At 59.5% G+C, this 19,593-nt stretch overlaps 1 protein-coding gene across 3 annotated transcripts; it reads right to left on the reverse strand.

Moving 5' to 3' along the window:
• Positions 1-187: 187 nt before the first annotated feature.
• Positions 188-19,415, reverse strand: LAMC3 (laminin subunit gamma 3). Of its 3 annotated transcripts, none has more exons than XM_051807806.1 (28): positions 19,016-19,415; positions 15,105-15,409; positions 14,789-14,919; positions 13,753-13,919; positions 13,186-13,374; positions 12,890-13,007; positions 12,715-12,813; positions 12,358-12,494; positions 10,772-10,888; positions 10,270-10,465; positions 9,928-10,040; positions 9,446-9,664; positions 7,526-7,714; positions 7,198-7,443; positions 6,711-6,864; positions 6,455-6,597; positions 6,195-6,373; positions 5,965-6,103; positions 5,283-5,488; positions 4,947-5,023; positions 4,717-4,851; positions 4,306-4,438; positions 4,040-4,198; positions 3,728-3,830; positions 3,416-3,615; positions 3,143-3,289; positions 2,846-2,945; positions 188-2,202 (listed from the first exon to the last, which is right to left on the reverse strand). In XM_051807806.1, the coding sequence occupies exons 1-28, from the start codon at positions 19,386-19,388 to the stop codon at positions 1,958-1,960; spliced, it is 4,719 nt and encodes a 1,572-aa protein (XP_051663766.1). In that variant the 5' UTR covers positions 19,389-19,415; the 3' UTR covers positions 188-1,957. The 3 variants fall into 3 exon arrangements, 2 of the variants coding, with proteins under 2 accessions (XP_051663766.1, XP_051663765.1); XM_051807805.1 differs by having other exon boundaries at positions 4,040-4,201; XR_007907761.1 differs by lacking the exons at positions 188-2,202; positions 2,846-2,945; positions 3,143-3,289 and having other exon boundaries at positions 3,574-3,615; positions 4,040-4,226.
• Positions 19,416-19,593: the final 178 nt, after the last annotated feature.

Below are 19,593 nucleotides of genomic sequence, written 5' to 3' on the forward strand. Positions count from 1 at the left end.
CCCCGTGATCTCAGCCTGACACCTTATGTTAGGAACATGTACTAAAGTGGTGTTTAGCAGGAGCTGTCAGACGTTCGCCCCTCACCACTCCAAATTCAGCTGCATTTCAGCCCCTGCTCTTTCAAAGCAGCAAGAGCAGGCACAGCGTTTGCCCTCTCACCTTCGCATGCCCTGGCTGGGCAGCTGTGTGTTATATTAAGGATTTTTAATGGATACAACTCTAGGCAGGTGTTGCCAGCTAAAAACACAGAATTCCGGGGAGAGCAGGAGGGAGCGTGAACATCTTCAGCAGCAGGCACACGGCAGAGGCTTGACATTTCTGTAACAGCAGCAAATTTGTGTGTTCACCGGAGATGTATAATTGTCCTCCCAGGGAGACAGTAAGTGGCTGTGGCTCCCTGCCTCTGGCCGAGCCGGATCACACTGTGCTCTCACTGCTCTATGGTTATGCTTTCCCAGAGCTGCTCTTGGGCAGAGGGAGGGGAGGCCCTGCCATTACACCCCCGCTGCTCTTGCACCCCACTCCTTGGGCAGCTTTTGTGCAGAATTATGAAGGCAAAGGGTTTGTTCTCAGTACGAAAATCCCATGTCCCTTTCAGGCACACTGAAGATGTTGCTGGGGACACACTGAAGATGTTGCTGGGGGAATTCAACATCTATGGCAGCAATTTTACATAAATTACACAAGACTTTAGCAAACCTGATTTCCAGCACTGTGAGCAGAAAAAACACAGGTAAAACTGGTTAAAAAGTGAAACCTGCTCCAGCCTGGGGACTTTTTTTTGGTCTTATGGGAATGACTTCATCTACCTGGAGTCAGGGCACAGCCAGCACAGGGTGGGCTGAGCCAGGACCTGCCTGCGTGGCCACACAGCCCAGCCCTCATGGGAGCACAGGGGAACACACATGCCTTTCCTTTAAAGGCAATACAGCCACCGACCTCTGCCACCTCGTGGGAGTGACACTGGCAGGAGCTGGTGTCCAGCTGTTCCCCATCCAGTCTGTGCTGACTGCACAGCCTGGTGCCACCAGCCAGCTCCTCCCAGTGGGGAGGGGGCGCAGGTGCTTATGTGGGGCTGTGGGTGATGCAGCTCTCCCACCTCTCAGCCCGGTGCCTGTGCCATCCAGCCCCTGGGATTGCAGATGTCGGGCTGGTTTAAAGCAAGACCTGGTGGCACCCAGTAAGCCAGGAGGAATGGGACAGGACGCAAGGAGCTGTAGGCAGCAGTAGTGCTACCCTGGAGCAGGGGAACAGCAAGAGCTGACCTGCTCTTACCCTGCAGCAGGTAGAGGATGTTCCACCTGCCTGCCAGGAGCTGGGTAAGGGTCCAGCTTTGCTTCTGCTTGTTAATTGATCCCTGCCTGCTGCAACCTCCCTTTCCTAGGAAAGCAGACAAGTTGTATGCCCTCGGGTGAGCAGCTCTCTGCCTCGCTTCACCAGGATTCCTTTCTGCACCTCTATGACCACAGCACATGAGCACGATACTGCAAGGCACTGTGCAGCAGGTGAGAGCCTCTCTCATCTCCTGGGGCAGGAGGGACTGCTGGGTGTTACAGCCTGGGTATGTTACCTACTTGATAAGCTCTCCCTGCCCAGTGTGCCATGCTGTGGTGGGGAAGGAGAGATGGAGGAAATCTGTGATGATTCTTTGTTCACTCCATGGTGAGAAACCAGCCCTGTGATGGCTCAATATCCTGCACAGAAACGTTGGTGGTCCCTGGTAGCTGGTTGTCCCCCCATCCCAAGGACTGAGCTGGTGGCTGGAGTCTTGCTGCAGAGCACTTGGAATGCAGAGCCTGAACTGGTAACAGATAAAGACCTGGGGTGTGATACTCTGTGGAGGGCAGCGTGAGTAGCAGTGGGAGGGATTGATGCTGGTTAACACAGGGTGTCCTTCCCCCTGCCTTTCCCTGTGCAGGGGGGCACAGAGGGGATGGGGCAGCAGCCAGCAACCGGTCACTTCGAGCAGCCCTCGGGGAGGCTCCGCAAAATATCCTCCAGGTTCCGCTTGTCGGCCCGGATCTCAGCCAAGTCACTCTCGAATGCTTGGATCTTCTCCTGCTGCCGGGCTGCCTCCTGCTGCAGTCGGCTGAGCTGGCCAGCCAGGGAGCCCGGCGTGGCCAGGCGCTGCCACAGCCGCTCCAGCTGCACTTGCCCGGCACTCAGCACCGCCTCCACCTCCATGTCCTGCTCCAGGTTGCCTGGACAAGGGGAGAGGACATGAATGAGAGCAGGCAGCTGGGCAGGAGAGGTTCTGGACATACTCCAGGGGCTCAGACCCTTGGCACCAGGCAAGCTATAGGGAGCGGGTGCAGCAGGGCATGGAGGCTTTGCAGCTTCCCAGTGATCACAGATAAGCAAACAGGACTGTGGCTCCAGGCAGGGCCTGGGCACATCTGTCTTACAAATGGGTGATGTCCACCCTTTTGCAAAATTTCTTGGATGCAAGACTCCTGGAGTACTCAGAAATGTACCCAGATGATCAAAGCGGGAGAAGCTGGAGCAAATCCAACCGGCAACAAGGAGTGAACACAGCCAAGTACATCCCTCAGCTCCAAAGGGAGCCCTTAACCCAGCCCTGCTCCTTCTGAAGGTGCCAAGGGAGATCGGTGTCCCCACACCAGGCATGGGCACACACATTCATTCTTCATGGGGGTTTTCCTCAAGACATGAACCTTCAAGAAGTTTTGCTGAGACCATGGCTGATCTCAGCCAAAGAGCACACAACTCAGCCTGGATGGCTGGTGAGAAGGAGATCCAGCATCAGTGATCAGAAGAGCCCCGGGCCCCCAAGGACCCAGCCCTTCCCTGGGAACCTGCACGCCATTCCCACCCGGATCTCACCGAGGCTGCTCAGCAGGTTGTTCAGGGTCTCGATGTCTGACATGAGTGAGCCCCGGGCTTCCTGGAGACTTTTTGCCATCTCACTCACCTCTGTCCCCACCTTTCAAAAGAGACAGAAACCCAGATCAGGGACCCTGTTGACCCTTGGCTGGATGGGAAAGGGGATCCCAGGAATATCCCCAAGGCATTGCCCATACTGTGGATCCCCAAAGCTGTGTTGTTCCCTTTGCTTTGGGCTGTGGGCAGAGCTTGTCCAGGCTCTAGAGGACACAACCTGCCCAAGGGCACCCAACTCACCTGGTGTGCTTCCTCCAGGTCCCCCCTGAGCTTCTCAGCCATGTGCTCCTGTCGGGATAGCTCCTGCTGGGTCTCGTTGGCACGCCTGGCAAGCTGTCTGGCATGCTTGTGGGCCTGTTTGCTCTCCTGCAGCACAGCCTGTGCCCTCTGCAAAGGGATGGAGGTGGGGACAGTCACCTGAGGACATGCAGCCCTGCCTGCAGCGGGCTGGGCTCTGCCTGTGGTGGCTGCCAGCCTGGCCATGCCCAGCAGTTCCCCACACCCCACTCAGACCTTGGCACTCTCCTCAGAGACTTTCTCAGCCTCTCCAGCTGTCCTCTGGGCTCTGATGGAGAGGGACAAGGAGTTTCCCAGTGTCTTCTCTGCCTGCTTAATCTTCTTCTGGGCATCCCCCAAAACCCTGTTCCGCACAGTGGCCATCCTCCTCCTCAGGGCAGCCAGGCCCTTCCGATGCCGCAGCATCTTCCTCATGCCTGTGGGGACAAATTGGCTGTCACCAAACTGTCCTCTTCTCCCCTTGGCACCCAGAGCCAGTGTGGTGAGAGCCAAGCTGTGGCTGGACATGCTCTGACTGGTGCCTTTTACCTTCCAAGCTGGCCAGGAGGGACTTGGCATCAGAGTGCACAGCTTTTCCATGTGAGACAGCCGAGGTGGCCGTGTCACGGGCAGAGCCAGCCCGGTCCCACAGCTGGGAGAGGAGAGGGAAGGAGTGAGGCTGAGGAGTGCTGAGAAATGTGGGTCTCAGCCAGCTCCCATTTGGCATGTGAGCTCCTTGGGAGACCTGTGAGCCCAAGGGGAGATGTCTCCCAAAACATCCTTTCCCTGGCCGTAGGCACAGTCCCTCCTGTCGCTGGAGCAGCAGGGGTGGGGCTCCCCATGCAAGTGAGCAGCAATTACCTGCTCAAAGCCATCAGTCCTCTGCAGCTCCAGGCGCAATCCAGCTGCCAGTGTGCGGGATGTCTCGACAGCCTGCTGAGCCAACAGCTCCTGGGCTGCTGCTGCCTGCTCCAGCACTGCCAGGTCCTGTGCCAGGGCTCCAGCTTGCACTGGCAGTACCTGCTGTGGGGTCAGGAGTGCCAGAGCTCTATGAGAGCATCTCCCAGCCCAGGAGGCAGCACTGCTCAGGGAGCAGGTTTACCAGCCGTAGCTTGGGTGCTGCTCACCTGCCCCAGAGCAGCCACCTGCAGAAGTTTCTTGGCCATGTCTGCGTTTGCCTGTTGCATGGCTGCCAAAGCTCTCCTGGCCTCTTCCATGCCCACACCCAGCTCCTCCTGGGCCCGTTGGATCTCCTCATACCTATGTGGACAGGATGCTGCTGTCAGCCCAGGCCCTCTGGTCCCTCAAAGGAGGGAGATCTGGCTCCAGACACAGATGTAGCAGAAAAGGCTGGGGGTTTTCCCTGAAATACCCACAATATAGAGCACCCTGTCTTTTTACTTGGCAACACTGTGGTGCAATGATTTTGACAGGGCTCAGCACGTCCCTGTTGGGCAGATGCCAAATCACTGTGATCGAGTCCTGTGACAGGGACCTGGCCAGAGGCAAGGAGCTGTGATGCCCTGCCAGCCCCTCACCCAGCCTCCAGCTCACGCTGCGCGTTCCTCGTCGCATTCCCTTCCAGCAGACTCCGCAGGAGCTCGGAGCTGGCGTTGGAGGCACGCAGCGCTCTCCTGACCACTGCTTCCACCTCTGCAACAGCGCCCTCGTGGCTGCAGGGACAAGGACACTCAGAGACATGATATTAGGATTGGCCTCCCTGCACCTCTGGCTGGGCAGACACCTCGTCTGCTTGTTGCAGCCGTACCTCTGGGACAGAGCCCGTGCCTCCAGTGCCCAGTGGCTCCAGTTTGTGGGCTGCTGAGGGATTTCCCGGGGAATCTCCTTAAAATGCAAACAGTAGCAGTGAGACCATGGCAAGGAGCAGGGACTCTCAAGCCCCACCAGCCCAGCACCAAGAACTTCTCAAAGGGCTGGGGCAAGAAAAATAGCTCCTCTTGACTCAGCTGCAAGGAGGGTTATACCCACACAGACCCCTGCTCACCCACTGTGCTGGTCACATCCACATCCCACCCCACCAGTCCTGGGGGCACATCCCCCTGCCCCCCAGGACTGCCAGCAGCCCCCCCAGAGCCCAGCTCACCGTGGTAGCCAGGGTGTCTGCAGCATTCAGGATCTCCTGCTGTGCCGACTGCAGCACGGCCCCGATCTCTGACAGCAGGATGCAGGTCTTGGCGGATCCCTGGCCAGAGCAGCTGGTGGCCTGGCTGGCGTTGGTGAGACGGCCTCGTGCGGTGTTCAGAGCCCCTGCCAGCTGCCCCAGCTGTGCCAACAGGGTGGCCCAGGCACCTGTGAGCAGCACAAGCAGCTCATTGTCCATAGAGGTGCTCAGGGCTCCCTGCTTGCCTTGTGGGGCTGCCCCACGCCCTCCCTCCCACCTGCTAAGGAAAGGGGAAGACAGTTCCTCCTGGTGCTCAGGAGGGACCCACATATGCAGCACCCAAAAGGCACCCAATGTGTTGGTGCTCAGCCATCAGTAGCACCCATCACCACCTGCTCCAAAACCTCATGGGTGCAAGCATCCCTGCAGTCCTCTGTCCTACCCAAAAAAGCATATCCCCCCCTCTGCGCTGCCCTCTGGGTCACCCCATCACCCACATTGAGTCCAGCACTGACCTGGGAACTCCTTGCATCCACCCAGCATGTCACACCACCCTGCAGGAGCAGAGGGCACCCAGAGGGGCCATATGGGGCTCCTCCATGGTGGAGGGAAGAGGAGTCCTCTATACCTTGCAGGACATGGGGAAAAGGAGTGTCCCTTGTACCTTGCAGGAGGTGTGGGCTGGGCAGCCCATCTCCCCGGGGTGCATCCCCCAGCATGAGAGACTGGCCTGGGTGGGCATTACACCCTGGTTTCTGCAGCCATTCCTCCATCTCCTGCAGCCTGGCCTTCAGCTGGTCAGCCTGCAAGCAGGACACAGGGGGACACGGGGGGACAGTAAGGCAGGGCGGGGGTTGGGGTGCTGTGCCCACCTTGGCAGTGCACGGGCTGTACCTTGTCCTTCACCAGCCCGTAGCAGGCAGGACACTGCTGGCAGTGGGAGCTCAGAGGGTCGAGGAAGAAGTTGGCCTGGCACCGGTCGCACTTGTAGCCCACAAAGCCAGGGTGGCAGAGGCAGGTGCTGTTCTCGTGGCACTGTGGGGTCACGGAGCCCAGCGGGGAGCAGTTGCAGGCTGCAGCAGCGGCAGAGAAGTGTCATACTGTGCCTGCCAGCCCTGCTTTAGGGACCGAGGCGCAGTCCCCACCCCCGTTACCTCGGCAGCCCCTGGCAGAGAAGCCAAAGAAGCCGTGGTGGCAGCGGTCACATTGCCTCCCCGTGACACCTGGCTGGCAGGAGCACTGCCCCGTCACTGCGTGGCACTCGCTGTCACGCGACCCTGTCGGGTGGCACTCACAGCTGGCACGAGAAGTGGGGGGACATGAGCAGGCAATGGACCCAAAGAGCAGAGAGCAGAGCCGGGGAGTCAGGGCCACCCTGCCCCTGGCAGCCCCAAGCTGTGCCTCACATACCTCCTGCACCCCACGGTGGGCTCCAGGCCGTAGTAGCCAGGTTGGCAGTGCCCGCAGGCTCTGCCCGTCACGTGTGGGAGGCAGTGGCACTGGCCCGTGACAGGATCACAGCCCTCCAGCCCCGGGTCTGAGCCGCTGGGGTTGCAATCACAAGCTGTGGGAGACAAAATAGCACCTACATCCCAGCACAGAGCTGGTGGACAGGACTGTGGGAATGGGACACTGGGGCTGGGATCCCCTGCCATCAATGTGGAGAGTCACGTCCCCCCATCAAACAGGACTTCGAGAGGCTGAGCCCCTGCAGACCAGAGATTCTCCAGGGATGGATGGCAGTGGAGAAAGAGGACAAACCCCATTCCAGAGCATTTGGGGCTAACCTGGACTATCCATCACCCCCTAGACTCACTGGGCATCCCCTTTCCACCCTCTGCCTCCACTGCTGGGAGGATTTTGGCTGCAAGTGAGCTGTCCCCAGGACTGTACGTACGTGCACACTTCCCAGCAGGGCTGGGAGCCAGCGCGTCCCCGTAGAAGCCTGGCTGGCACCTCTCGCAGTGCTCGCCCATCGTGTTATACACACAGCGCAGGCAGCGGCCAGACACGGGGTCACAGTTCCCCACGGCATTGAGATCCACGTTCCCATGACACTGGCAGGGTTCACAGGGATGCACAGGCCCCCTCTGCCCCAGGGGGTCCCCGAAAAACCCGTCATCACAGAGCTCACAGCGTTTCCCTGAGGAAGGTGAAAAGATGGGGAGGGTTTGGCTGTGTCGGTGCTGCCCACAGCTCCCGTGCCCACCCACCCCCAGCCTCACCTCTCTGCCCCGGGGGGCAGTGGGTGCAGACCACCTCCCCACTGCTGGGCACCTCGGTGCAGGGTGAACCTCCGGGGCAGGGACAGGGCTTGCAGTCATCAAAGCGCCCTACGAAGGGGTTGCCATAGAACCCGGGGCTGCAGCGCTCGCAGGAGGGACCCTCTGTGTTGTGCAAGCACTGGCAGTGCCCTGTGGGGAGAAAAACAGAGCTGAGGGTCTGCAAAAACCCAGCCCCGAATAACAGCAGGGACCGTGGGAGGGATGGAGAGCCCAGCACCGAGTGTGGTACACAGGGTGCCAAGAGGGATGTGCAGCTCCAGCCAAAGGACCATGCTGGGGTTGCACATCTCCAGCCAGTGCTCAGAACATTTTCCCTCCCTTCCTTGTCCTTGCTCAAGGGAGAAGGTTTTGGAGAGGACACGGGGGGACACAGCTGCGCAGGGACAAGGCAGAGCTGGCACAGGCAGCACCATCAGTGTGTGTGTGGAGGCTGTCGGCGCCTGCCATAATCAACAACACATTTCTCAGCAACGAGACACGTCCTTTCCAGCCTGTCATGGAAAACACAAGCAGCCATCCCGGCACCCACTGGGGAGCATCTCCTCCAGGGCAATCCGAGCTGGTGAGTCAGCCTTCCGAAATCGGCTGTGAGGAGGAGAAGGAGGAGAAGGATGAGGAAGGGTGCTCAAGGAATCCCCACTTCCAGGCAGATGCTCTGCTTCACTAGGGAGAGGAGGAGCTACAGGGAAGATTTTCCCCCACAATTTGTGGGGTCAGGTCATACCGTGAATGTTGCGCAGGAGGGAACGGGTGTTTTTTCCATATTCCCCACCTCCAGGCAGTCAGACAAAGGAAAAGAAAGGAAAAGCGGGTGGCAGGAAGAAGTGGGAAAATAAACTAAAGGAAGTGCGCAGGCTGGCAGAGCCCAGGCCAGGACATCAAAAGCCTGGCCCCGTCCCTGGGGATTGTGCAGCAGCGCCAGCCCCGGCTCTGTGAGATGAGGGCAAGTTTGCAGAGCTGCCACCACCCCCAGGAGCTCCCCTCCATCCAGGATCTCCGGGTAACAAATGCATCATTGTATTTCCAAGCTCTTTCCAGCACTTGTTGGAGCTGCTGTTGTCTGCAGGGGATGGGGAGCACAACAGCACCTCAGGGCTCTGGTCTGCATTTCCTTGGGGCTGACAGCAGCAAGGCTGTTGGATTCACACGGCCACCTCAAGCTCCATGGCAGCTGTTTGCAATCCTGCTCCCCTTCCCCATCCAAAGCCACCCAGACACTTTGTCTGGCAGCAGAGGTGAGTGACAGCACCCTGTGAACCACCCCAGACACAGCCATACTGCCCCAAAGACTTTGCTTTGGCTTTTTCCTCCCTTCATCTGCAGTCCCTGCTGCAGTCACACACCTCTGAGCTGGATCTGGAGGCAGAACAGGGCTTAGGCTGGCAGCACAAGGGCCAGCTCCTCCCGTGTCTTCCCACAAGCCTGGCACTGATGTGTTTTCCTGCTCTTTTCTTTGTTTCTCTGCTCAGGTCAACCCCCAGTTTGCAGATTCCAGGGCTGTGCCCAGTCCTGCTCCACCCATCGGGCAGCAATTCTGCCTGTGAGACCCAGCCTGGCAAAATCCTCTGCCTCTCTGCTGCCTTGACCTCTGCTCCCACACTCCTCTGAGGATGAGCACCCTTCCCTTCTCCTCCTTAAAGGTCATATAGTGCCATGAAAAATGCCCCTCTCATTATAAGTTACCACCGTTATTGCACTTCATTAATTATCTCTGTCTTTACAGCTACAAACCCAGTCCCTACAAGCAACTCGACTTGCAAATTTTGGGTGCAGCAACCCCCACCGACGGTTTCAGAACAAGCACAGACATGGATGTGTCCCTCATGCATGGGGTGAGTGGAGGGGCCGGGGGGTGCACACCTGTGAGGGGGTGACAGTCCCCGTGCTGGTTGCAGGCGCAGGGCACGCAGCTGACGAAGGGGCCTCCGAAGGGGATCTCCCGCTTGAATCCGGGCGCGCAGGACTGGCAGAACTGCCCGGCATAGCCCGTGGGACACGTGCACTCCTCCACCCAGCCCGCCCGGGTCCCCAGCCCAGGGCTGGCAGATGTGAGCTGGACCTCGCTCAGGGACAGCCTGCCTGCGAGAGGGGAGAGCGGCCTGAGGATGGGATGGCACATCCCATGCTCGGCTCTCTAATTCCTGCCTGGAAGTGCTCCAGACAGGCATAGGAGACACCAAAACACCTTCTGGAGAGCCCAGGGGTGTTCGCAGAGAGGAGCCAGCCCCTGCTCCAACACACCCCCTGCAGTGCCTCTCGTTCATGAGAGTCTGCTGCTGCTTTGGTGTCCCCGGCTCATCCCAGCTTGGTCCCTGTGGGAATGTTGAGTGTAAACCACCCACCTCGCACGGGGCCGCGGCTCACACGGAGCCGGAGGGCGGTCAGGTTGGAGAGCAGGCGCTGGAAGCTGAAGGCTGACAGCAAAGGCTCTGCACCCTCCTCTGCCTCGTGCAGCCTGTTGGAGAAGGAGCACGGGAGCAAGGACAGGGCCAGTCTTAGAGCCACGTGCTGCAGGACAGCTTGGCTCCCTGGCTGGGACCCAGGCACAGCAATGGGAGCACAGTTAAATCCCTGATGGGGGCAGAGAGTGGGGCTGAACCCCATAGCAAAGGGCAGCCCAGACAAGATCAGACACACTCTGCCCTAAACCCCACTGAGGTTCCCCAAAGCACTGTGACAGGTACCTGAAGGCGACAGCTTGCTTTCCATGCTGGGGCTGATTCTTGCTGCTGGGCATGGTGATCTCCATCCCCTCACCCTCCAGAACTAGCTGGACTTGGAGCAGAGGCATCCCGAGCTCTGTCCCTGTCCTGTTCTCCACTCCCAACAGCAGGGACAGGAGCTGCCCATAACTGAGGCGCTGGTTCTGCAGAAACTTCTCTGCAAAGGGAGAGAGGAGCAAAGTCTGTAGGACGTGCAGGAACCAGCTCTGCTGGTGAAAGTCCTATTCCCACGAGCATCATCAGGAGCCAGAATCACCCTCCTAGGGCAGTGCCAGCTCCAACCTGCCCTCCCAGGCAGATCCACTGTTCCAAACCTCCCCACCACCTTGTATTATTGAAACATGCTCAGCTCTGGAGTAGAGCCCAGTGCTTCACACAGCAGCATAGCAGTGGGACACCCCATGAGAGTACCAGGGGGTCCTCACGGCAGAGCAGCACCCCAGGGACCCAGCACACACAGTACCTGGTGCACGAAAATCCACCGGCTCCTCTCCATCCCACTCGGTGAAGATCTCCCCGCCAGCCCAGCGCAGGGGCAGGTCTGTGGTGCCTGGAGCTGTGGCAGCCCAGCCCTCCAGCCCTGTGTGACAGCACACAGTGGAAATGTTCACCAAAGGGAGCACCAGTAAGGTGCTGCTTTCAGGGGCTGTGTCCCTCCTCCCCAGGCTCTCCAGGGTCTTGGAAGGGGCCAGCACTTTGTAACACCCTGTTCCACTCGGGCTGTGTGCTCTCATGCACTAGAGGGTGGCCCTAGCCAGCCCCTATCTGTTTTTTTTTTTTTAGATTTGGAGGAAGTTATTATCTTTAAACTTTTGCCTCCCTGCCTGTGCTGCATTGCTAACATTACTGTGGGCTGGAGAGTGCAGGAAGCCTGGGGAGAGATGCTGGAGAAACCCAGAGAGAGATGGGGCACAATTGCATTAAGTTGGTTTCCTTCAGAAGCCAGTTAAACTCTCCCCCATTCTCTAGGGTTATTTCTTCTAGCCCTGCAGGACAAACAGTTGGAAATCCCTTCCCAGTTCTCAAGTGGGCTGTGCTCAGCTATCAAATCATCCCCAGTTTGGACTCTTTCACCCAGGACAGGAAAATTCCATCTGATCCAGCTCCACTGTAGATTGGGGGGCGCTTTGGGGAGTGGGGCTTTAGGAGAGTGTCATGGCTACATCTCAGCCCAGGGCTTTGCTAAACCAGTCCCAAAAGGAAAAGCCCTAGATTAGCTGTGTAAAGGGTGGAAAAAAGGACTTGATTTAAAGCCTGGCTCTGTTTCAAGGCTGTGGAAGACATTCCAGCAGTACAGCAATTGGCAGCGTGGCTTAATTGCAATCAGGATCAACCCGTGCCTGGCGGGTTCGTATCCATCTGCTCGGCAGGGGACAGGCGAGGCAGACAGGGGGTGCCTGCCGTGGGTGCTCATCCCTGCAGGGTGCAGGGGGGGAGTCCTGCTGAGCGGGGACTTGTGGTGAGGGCTGCGGTGTCCCTGCAGCAAGGGCTGCACACGCCGGGATGCGCGGCAGATGGCAGGGTTTCCCCGAGCATCCCGCACACATCCAGCCCTGCCACCACAGCCCTGGCTGCAGCCAGGCAAAGAGCACCCCATCCTGCTCTCCCAGCCACCCTGCCACATACCAGACGAGAGCGGGGAGAGGAGGGAATAAAGGGGAAAGTTCACAGCAGGCTCCATCCTTTTAGATTTTAACTTTCTGAGCTGTTTTTAGTGCTCCTGCAGTCACTGGTATTGTGGGGCAGCCATGCCTGGCCCCACAGCCCTCCCTGAGCCATGCACAGCCCCAGGAGCAGGTTGACATGGAGGTATACTATGAGGAGCCAGGGAGAGCCCATCCATCCCCATGAAGCTGGGGGCAAAAGCAAAGGTTTAACAGTAAAATAGGGGCAAGCCAGAGAAAATCCCCACTGGCCATCACCACTAGTTAGCCATAAAGGGGAATGCTCAGCCCCAAGAGGTGTGCTCAGCCCAACCCTTCCCAAGCTTTTTTGGCTAGAGGTGGCACAGCTGTGCCTTTTGTTTCACCCAGGGCTTAGTGGTCATACCGTGGCTGAAGTTGGAGCGGATTTGAGTCTCCTCGTATCCATCGGCTGCTGTGCAAGCGGTGGAGTGGCCGTAGCAGAAACAGCTGGTGCAGCCAATGGGGTTGTGGGGCTGCAGATTAAACCAGCCTGGCTGGCACCTGAGCACAGAGAGGAAATGGGAGAAGGTGGCACAGGGCAGGCAGAGCTGCAGGGAACCCAGGGTGGGACACTGGTGGCAGCTCCTTGTGTACCCGGTCCCAGAGGTCCAGAGGGATGCAGCCCCACAGTCTTGCCACCAAGTCCTGTCACTGATCCCAGACTGGAAAGAGACAGTGGTCCCATCCCCATCCCAGGGCCGTGCTTACCTGTGGTGCTTACCTGTTGCACAAGTGCCCCTCCACCCTCTCCTTGCAGGTGCAGTGCCCTGTGTTTTGGTCGCAGGTCCCAACGCTGCCCGCTGGGTCACAGGTGCAAGGTCTGGATGGAGATGAAGGCATGAGGTGAGCTCTGCTTCCATCCCACTGCTCCTGCCCAGGGCCAGGCTCCTCCTCACCTGCAGCCACCTTCACTGAGGCTGTGGTAGCCGTCCTTGCAGCGCTCACACTTCCAGCCCGTCACGTTGGCTTTGCAGAGGCAGGTCCCCGAGTTGTCACACTGGGGCTGCAGGGAGCCTGTGGGGACCCCAGCCAGCCCTGAGGCTCAACAGGACGGACTCAACAGAGACACAGGGTGGGAGCAAATGTGTAAACCTCGAGCAAGGGAGAACCCAGCAAAACCATCCCTCCCAGCTAACTCCAGCTGGGACAGGGGTTGTGCAGCCGCAGCCCAGCTGGGCACAGCCCCACGCACCTGCGGGGTGGCAGTGGCAGGGCTGGCAGGCTGCCTGTGGCTCCCAGCGGTAGTGGTTCTGCCGGCAGCGCTCGCAGTGGGGCCCGGCCGTGTTGTCGCGGCAGTGGCGGCAGTGCCCGCCGTGCCCGCTGCGCCGGAACAGCTCCCGGTCGTAGAAACACTCCTCGGAGCGGCCACTGCAGTTGCAAGCTGGGGGGAAGGCAGGAGAGGGGGTGAGCACCTGCGGGGCACAGGGCTCACCCAGGGGTTACAGCAACCTCCTGTGGGGTTGGATGAGCCAGAGGGACCGCTTGGCTCAGCAGTGTGAGCTTTCGGCAATGCTTCTGCCACTGGAAGCAGAGGCGGGTGCAGCACCACGCACGGGGCAGATGGCTGCGCTCAGGGGGTGAGGGAATGGGGAATCCACAGGGTGATGCTGTGAAGGGAAGCCCTGGGGTGCAAACCCTCCCTCCCTTACAAGCAGGTGCTCTCTTCCTGTACAGGAAGGGCAGGAGCCTCCGGATGAGCCAATGCAGCACCAGTATGGCCACACACCTTGACCACAGAGACAGCCCGAGCGATACTCACGGAGACACTCGTTGGCAGCCTCGGCGGTGCCGCGTGCCCAGGGCCGGTCCTGGTAGAAGGGCTGGCAGCGCTCGCAGTCCACGCCGGCCGTGTGGTGCTGGCACACACAGACCAGCTGCCCGGCCTCGTCCGGCGCACACTCGCTGGCGTGGCCGTTGCATTTGCACCTGTGGGGAAACCCCAGCACGGGGGAGCCTCTCTGAGCTCCGTGTGGGCAGCGGTGGCAGTGGGACAGTGGCCAGGCTGTGTGTGGCCCCTCCAGGCCAGCCACGGGGTGAAAGCAGCTCGAGGCTGTGCTGGTGTTGAGGCCGCCCATGGTGTCCCCGAGCTGATCCCAGTCTGGCCAGTCGGAAGGTCACACGCCGAGGGTGGCCTGTGCTAACCAGCTCCATCTGCTGACCCCGAGCGTGGGACAGCAGCTGGGAGCAGTCCCAGCCCTGCTGCCCAGGGCAGACAGCTCCCTCCAGGGTGGAGAAATTTCCCACTCGTCCCAGCTAGGGAAGGGCACGTGCAGCACAGCCCATGGGCAGCACCGAGTGGGTGCCTACTGCATCTCTGACCCACATCAGCTCCCCCTTCCCACAGGCAGCTGCTCCAGCTTCTCGGACTGTGTCCGTGCTGACTCCAAGCTCCTCCACCAACCTCAGCAGCCTCAGGCTGTGGCTCCACTAGAACCACAGGGACCCCTTTTGCCATGCCCGGGGACCAGCAGGGCCACAGGAGGAGCAACACAAGCCCCAGTGTCATTAAAAGCCATAGGGCTGGGAGGGGACAAAGCAAATAAAGCTGGTGGAACACACAGAAGAGTTTGTGGGGAAAAGACAAAGACCACCTTCCTGTACAACTGGGGAGGCTCCAGGTTTTATCACCCATCTCTGTATTTCCAGCTCTGGTTTACATATGGAGGAAGCCACATCTGGGCAGGTTTCCCAAAACCACAGTTCAAATAAGACTGTTGTGGAGCAGCTGCCCCAGCCCCACAGCCCCAGGAAGGTCCCCATACTCCTGCCCTCACCCCAATCTGGCTGCCCCTCACCTGCCACCGACTGAGAAGTCAGAGATAGCGTAGTAGTATGACTGCAGCACCTTGGGGTCCTTGAAGATGTCATCCCCAAATGTGTTGAGCCGGTTCAAGGAGATAAGCAGGTCAGTGACTGTCACCCACTCCTGCAGGGGACACAGGAAATGCACCTTGTCAAGGGGTCGGGGCCACCAGCTCCCAGCTGGGACTCATCCTGCACCTTTCCATACAGGGATGCTGGGCATCACCGGTGCTATTACCCCACGTGGGTGCAATAGTGCTCTCAGTCCCCGGGGCTCCATACACCCACCCCCTCCCGCCCTGGCAGCACCTGCAGCGCGGGGCTCCCATCGAAGTTGTAGGCGCTGGGCCGTCCCTCGAGGGTGGAGAAGGCCACGTTGCCCCCGCTCAGCGGGGAGATGTCGCTGAACTCATCGGTGCAGAAGGCCACCTGCTCATCCTCCCCCGGCCTCAGGTACTGCCGCGGCCGCTTCCCGTAGGTCTTCTGGCAGGATGCGCTGTAGTACTGGAAGGGCACCCAGGGCCCCCCGGCGTGGCTGCGCTTGTAGATGGCGAAGCTCTCAGGGCGGCTGGTGTGAAACTTCAGCCGCACGTAGGTGATCTCGTAGGCTTTGCCTGTGGACAGACCCACCGTGCTGTGACCCTCTCCAGGCCTCCCGATGGGCACCACCAGCCTAAATTACCCCAGTGCCCCATCCTGCACAGCTGCTGCCATCCCGCTGCTCCTACTGCATTGTCTCCCTCTCCACACCACAGCCAGAAGAGAAGAAATCACCATCCAGTTGCCCTTAACCAGCTCCTCCATGGTGCAGCTCCATCCAGCTCCAAACTGATTCTCACCCCAATGCAACGCCCACCCCTTGAGTGGGTGCACTGGTGGGTTGTATGGGCAAGGAGTCACTGCAAATCCAGGCTCTATCCAGCAGCAGGGAGGAGAGTCAGGCCCACAGCACTGAGAGCATCCCCAGGGCAGTGCCACAGGGATGGAGAGTTGGAAAGGGTCAAGGCCAATCCCTTTCCCAGCGATTCCCAGGGAGCTGCGTGCCAGGACCCAGCCTCACTGCCATGTTTGCTGGGATGAAGACAAAGAGAGGCCACCAATCCCTGGGGCAGCCAGCAAGCTCTGAAAGCACTTGAAAGAATTAGCAGAAAGGAGAAGAGAAAACACCAAAGTGAACATCAGACCCTCTTAATTGCCAGAGATGAAGGACCAGCTCAAAGCCTGGATTGCTCCATAACAGCACCACTCCTGACAGCACAAAACAATTAGCTGCAAGGTTTTGGCTTTATTTGAAAAGATAATGAGTTGGGAATGTTATAGGGGTTATTCTGGGACTAGGAAAACAAGCCTTTAATTGGGCCCATATGAATACTGTCGCGTATGCGCTGCGACTGCTGCGGGGGAGCCAAGGCAGTCGGCTACCAGCGCTGGGAAAAGCAGCTGCATCCCATCAGGGATGCGGGGAGCGCCCGGCTGAGTGCCTGGAGCTGGGGACAGACCCGCTTCCAGCCCACCCGGAGGTGACGAGGGCCAAGAAGGGTCTGCAGCCAGGCTGTCCCACCATCGCCACGCTCCCCTGTGCCTCTCCCCTCCCTCTGGGACCCCTCCAGGCTCATGACAGCAGGGGTGCCCTTGTCCTGCACCCCGAGCAAGGGGGGGGACGCCTGGCAGGCGCCGGTTCCCAGACAGCAGGGTCCCAGGGGGGATGTCTACCAAAACAGCGAGGTCAGGGCCATCACCTCCCAGAGCTGTTTCCTCTGGGAGAGGAAGGGAGCTCAGTGCTGTGTCAATAAACAGCCTCTGCCCCAAGCCGCTCCGCTCGAGGGGAGGGGTCAGCTAGGCTGGGGGAGCCCCATTTCGGTGTCTCCAGCCGGGATGGAGGAGACTCACTTCCCTGTGGAATCATCCTGAGGGAGTGTGTGCTTATTCTAGACAGGTTTTTCAATCAGCCGATTTCTACTTAGAAAAACCTGAACAAAGTGTTCCCTTGCCTCCCGTGGAGCCTGAACTGCAGCTCATACAGCACTGGGGGCTCCAAGAGGATTTTGGAGAGAAGCCTGTGGGACAGTCGCACTGCTTACATGTCCCCAGCCACCTCCAGCCCCACAAAACCTCAGCACTGGGCTCCCGTCCCACAGGAAAATCAGAGGCAGAGTCACAGACATGGGTGCTGCCTGATCTAGACACTCCAAAATGAGCCATTGACATTCAGGGAGCTTCCTGAGGAGCCCTGGTGTCTGTTGCCTTCACAAGCCATGGATATTTTGGGTTCCTCCCTGACGTCTGACAGAGCAAGTGCAGGAGCCATGGACACTTGGGATGATCGACCTGCTCTGAGTCCAGTGCACTGTAACGGCACGGCTGGAATCTCCCAGGGAAGAGAGGTTTAAAGGAGGATAATCTAGTTAACGCCAATCAACAGCATGCAGGTAAACACAGCTCCTGTCCAACTCATTCCATACCTTATTTAATAAACTCCCCAGGTAACCACTCTGGAGAACCTACATGACGTGTGTCTGAGCAAGACAAGCAGGCTGAGGGGACACTTTGCAGGGGTTAAAACACCCCATTACCCGGTGGAGCTCACGAGCAAGGACTCATTCTGGGGAGGCTGCAGGGCCAGTTGGGCTTTCTCTTCTTAACCCAAGTGAAAGCATTAAGGCAGCAATAAAAAGGTCTGCAGCTGGGACAGAAACAGGGCCTGGCAGCTCTGGCAAAGTCAGACAGTGATGTGCCAAGCACCAAAATGGCACTTTTTAGCACAGCAAGATGTAGGAGCCATGCAGGAGAAGGGGACATTTGCAGAAAATGCTCCAGCTCAGGAAGGGCCACAGGGACTGGGTTGGAAGATGAGCTTGGTGCAATTCTATAGCCTTGGCTGTGTTAACATAGACACAGCAGGGTGGGCACAGGGACTGGACTTCACAGGAAACCCGAGTGCAGGGTCCAACAGGGACCACAGACGAGCCAGGGAAGAGCTGGAAGAAAGGCAGAGACTGGGAAGCAAGCCCCAGGGCCTGTGGAGCCCGCACATGTCGCTGCGCCAAGCTGGGATTGGTGGCCACAAACTCGCCTGGTGGCACTTTCTCAGCCACACAGGCTGCACTCGGGTGGTCTGTGCCCCAGGACACCCACAGATAGATTCGGGGCAATCTGACAGTGGACAAGAGGCCGGCAGATCCCCTCGGACAGGGCTGGCAGGAGCGGGAGCAGGGATGGCAGGTTCCTCCGGCATCGCTTCTCGTGCCCGGCGGGGAGCCCAGCCCCGGCCCGGGGACAGGACCAGATGTCCTCCCGCTCGCAGGGGGCTGGGAAAGCGGCGACCTCCGCCCAGCCGGGCAGAGCCCGCGTCACTGCCGGGGCAGGCACGGACCCTCCACGGCCCCGGCGACCCCAGCCAGCCTGGGTGCCACCAGCACGGCTCTGGGCCACACCAACACTCAGTTGTCCCCTTACCTCGCTGGGCTGTCCCCTTACCAGCTCTAGCCGCAGCCCCTCCACTACCCCCCTTCGGCATGCAGATGGCAGGAGACTGCAGAGAATGAAGATTTTACAGCGCTGGCCAACAGCCAGGATAGTTTAGATGGTAGGAAAATGTTATAAAACCTTTTTAAAATGCCAGGCATGCCCCGTGGGTTTTAAGTACCCTCCAAGCAGGCGGCTTGCACAGTATTTAAAACACAGAGGGGCGGATTCCAGCTGGGGAAACCTACTGGGACTGCACGATGTGTGCAGAGCTCTGCACCCCGAGATATACTGGGCACCCTCAGCGATGCAGGGGTGAAACGGCAGGGGCTTGGCACCCGTGGTGCTCACTCGTCCTGGGCAAAGCTCTCCCAGGGGTAGGAACCACCTATCTCCTGCTCCACAGACCTCCATAACCAGTAAAACGCAGCTGGGGATGAAAAGGAGGGCAGGCACCCCAGTCTTGGGAGTCTGGGAAGCAGCACAGGCAGGCATAGCCGCTGGCATCTTCATCCCATGAAGGACCAGGGCTGATGGACAGGGCAGACCCTCCCTGAGTCCTTTCGGTGCTTTGCAGAGGGCACCTCCCTCCTTGCACCCCCTAAAAGACCTGGGGAAGCTCCTGTCCTTAACTCAGCACCGGCACCAAGAGCTACCAGATGCAGGAGCATCCACCCTTTCCCCCCCATCTCTGCACCCACATCTCGGTGCCCCCGCAGCCGGTGCCCCTCACCAACACCACTGCTGGCACTTACCGAGGTGGAGGGTGATGTTGACGGAGTTGGGGTGCTGGATGCCGAAGGCCATGGACTGGCTCTGCCACCAGGTGCTCTCCTCCTGGCTGTGGAAGTCGGTGAGGAAGGAGGCGTTGTGGTGGAGCCGGGGGTCGGCGGCATCGCAGCGGTGGCACAGGGCGCTGTCGTGGCGGGTGCCCATCTGCAGGCAATAGTCCTCCGGGGGCGACCCGCACGTGTTGGTGGCCCGGGCGGCCCGGCCGAAGGCGGCGTTCTCGAAGACGGGCATGCAGCGGCGGGGCTGCCCCCGGGGGTCCAGGCAGGCGGGCGAGCCCCCTGCCCCCAGCCCCAGGGCCAGCAGGGCCAGCAGGCAGAGCCCGGGAGGCCGTGCCATGCCGGGGCTCGCCTGGCTGGACTCTGAGCCTCCTCCCGATGGCAAGGCGGGAGCAGGCAGGACGGGATGGGATGGGACGGGACAGGGTGGGATGGGACGGGACGGGTCCCCTTACCCGGCACCTCCTCTCGCTCCGAGGTCCATCTTGTGGAAGCTGCTGGGAATGTCGAAATCTTCGTCTGTGAGCCAGAGCTGTGGGGTTGGT

This window comes from Manacus candei, unplaced genomic scaffold, assembly GCF_025592945.1.
Source record: "Manacus candei isolate 608988 ecotype Guabito, Panama unplaced genomic scaffold, ASM2559294v1 h1tg000071l, whole genome shotgun sequence".
NCBI lineage: Eukaryota > Metazoa > Chordata > Aves > Passeriformes > Pipridae > Manacus > Manacus candei.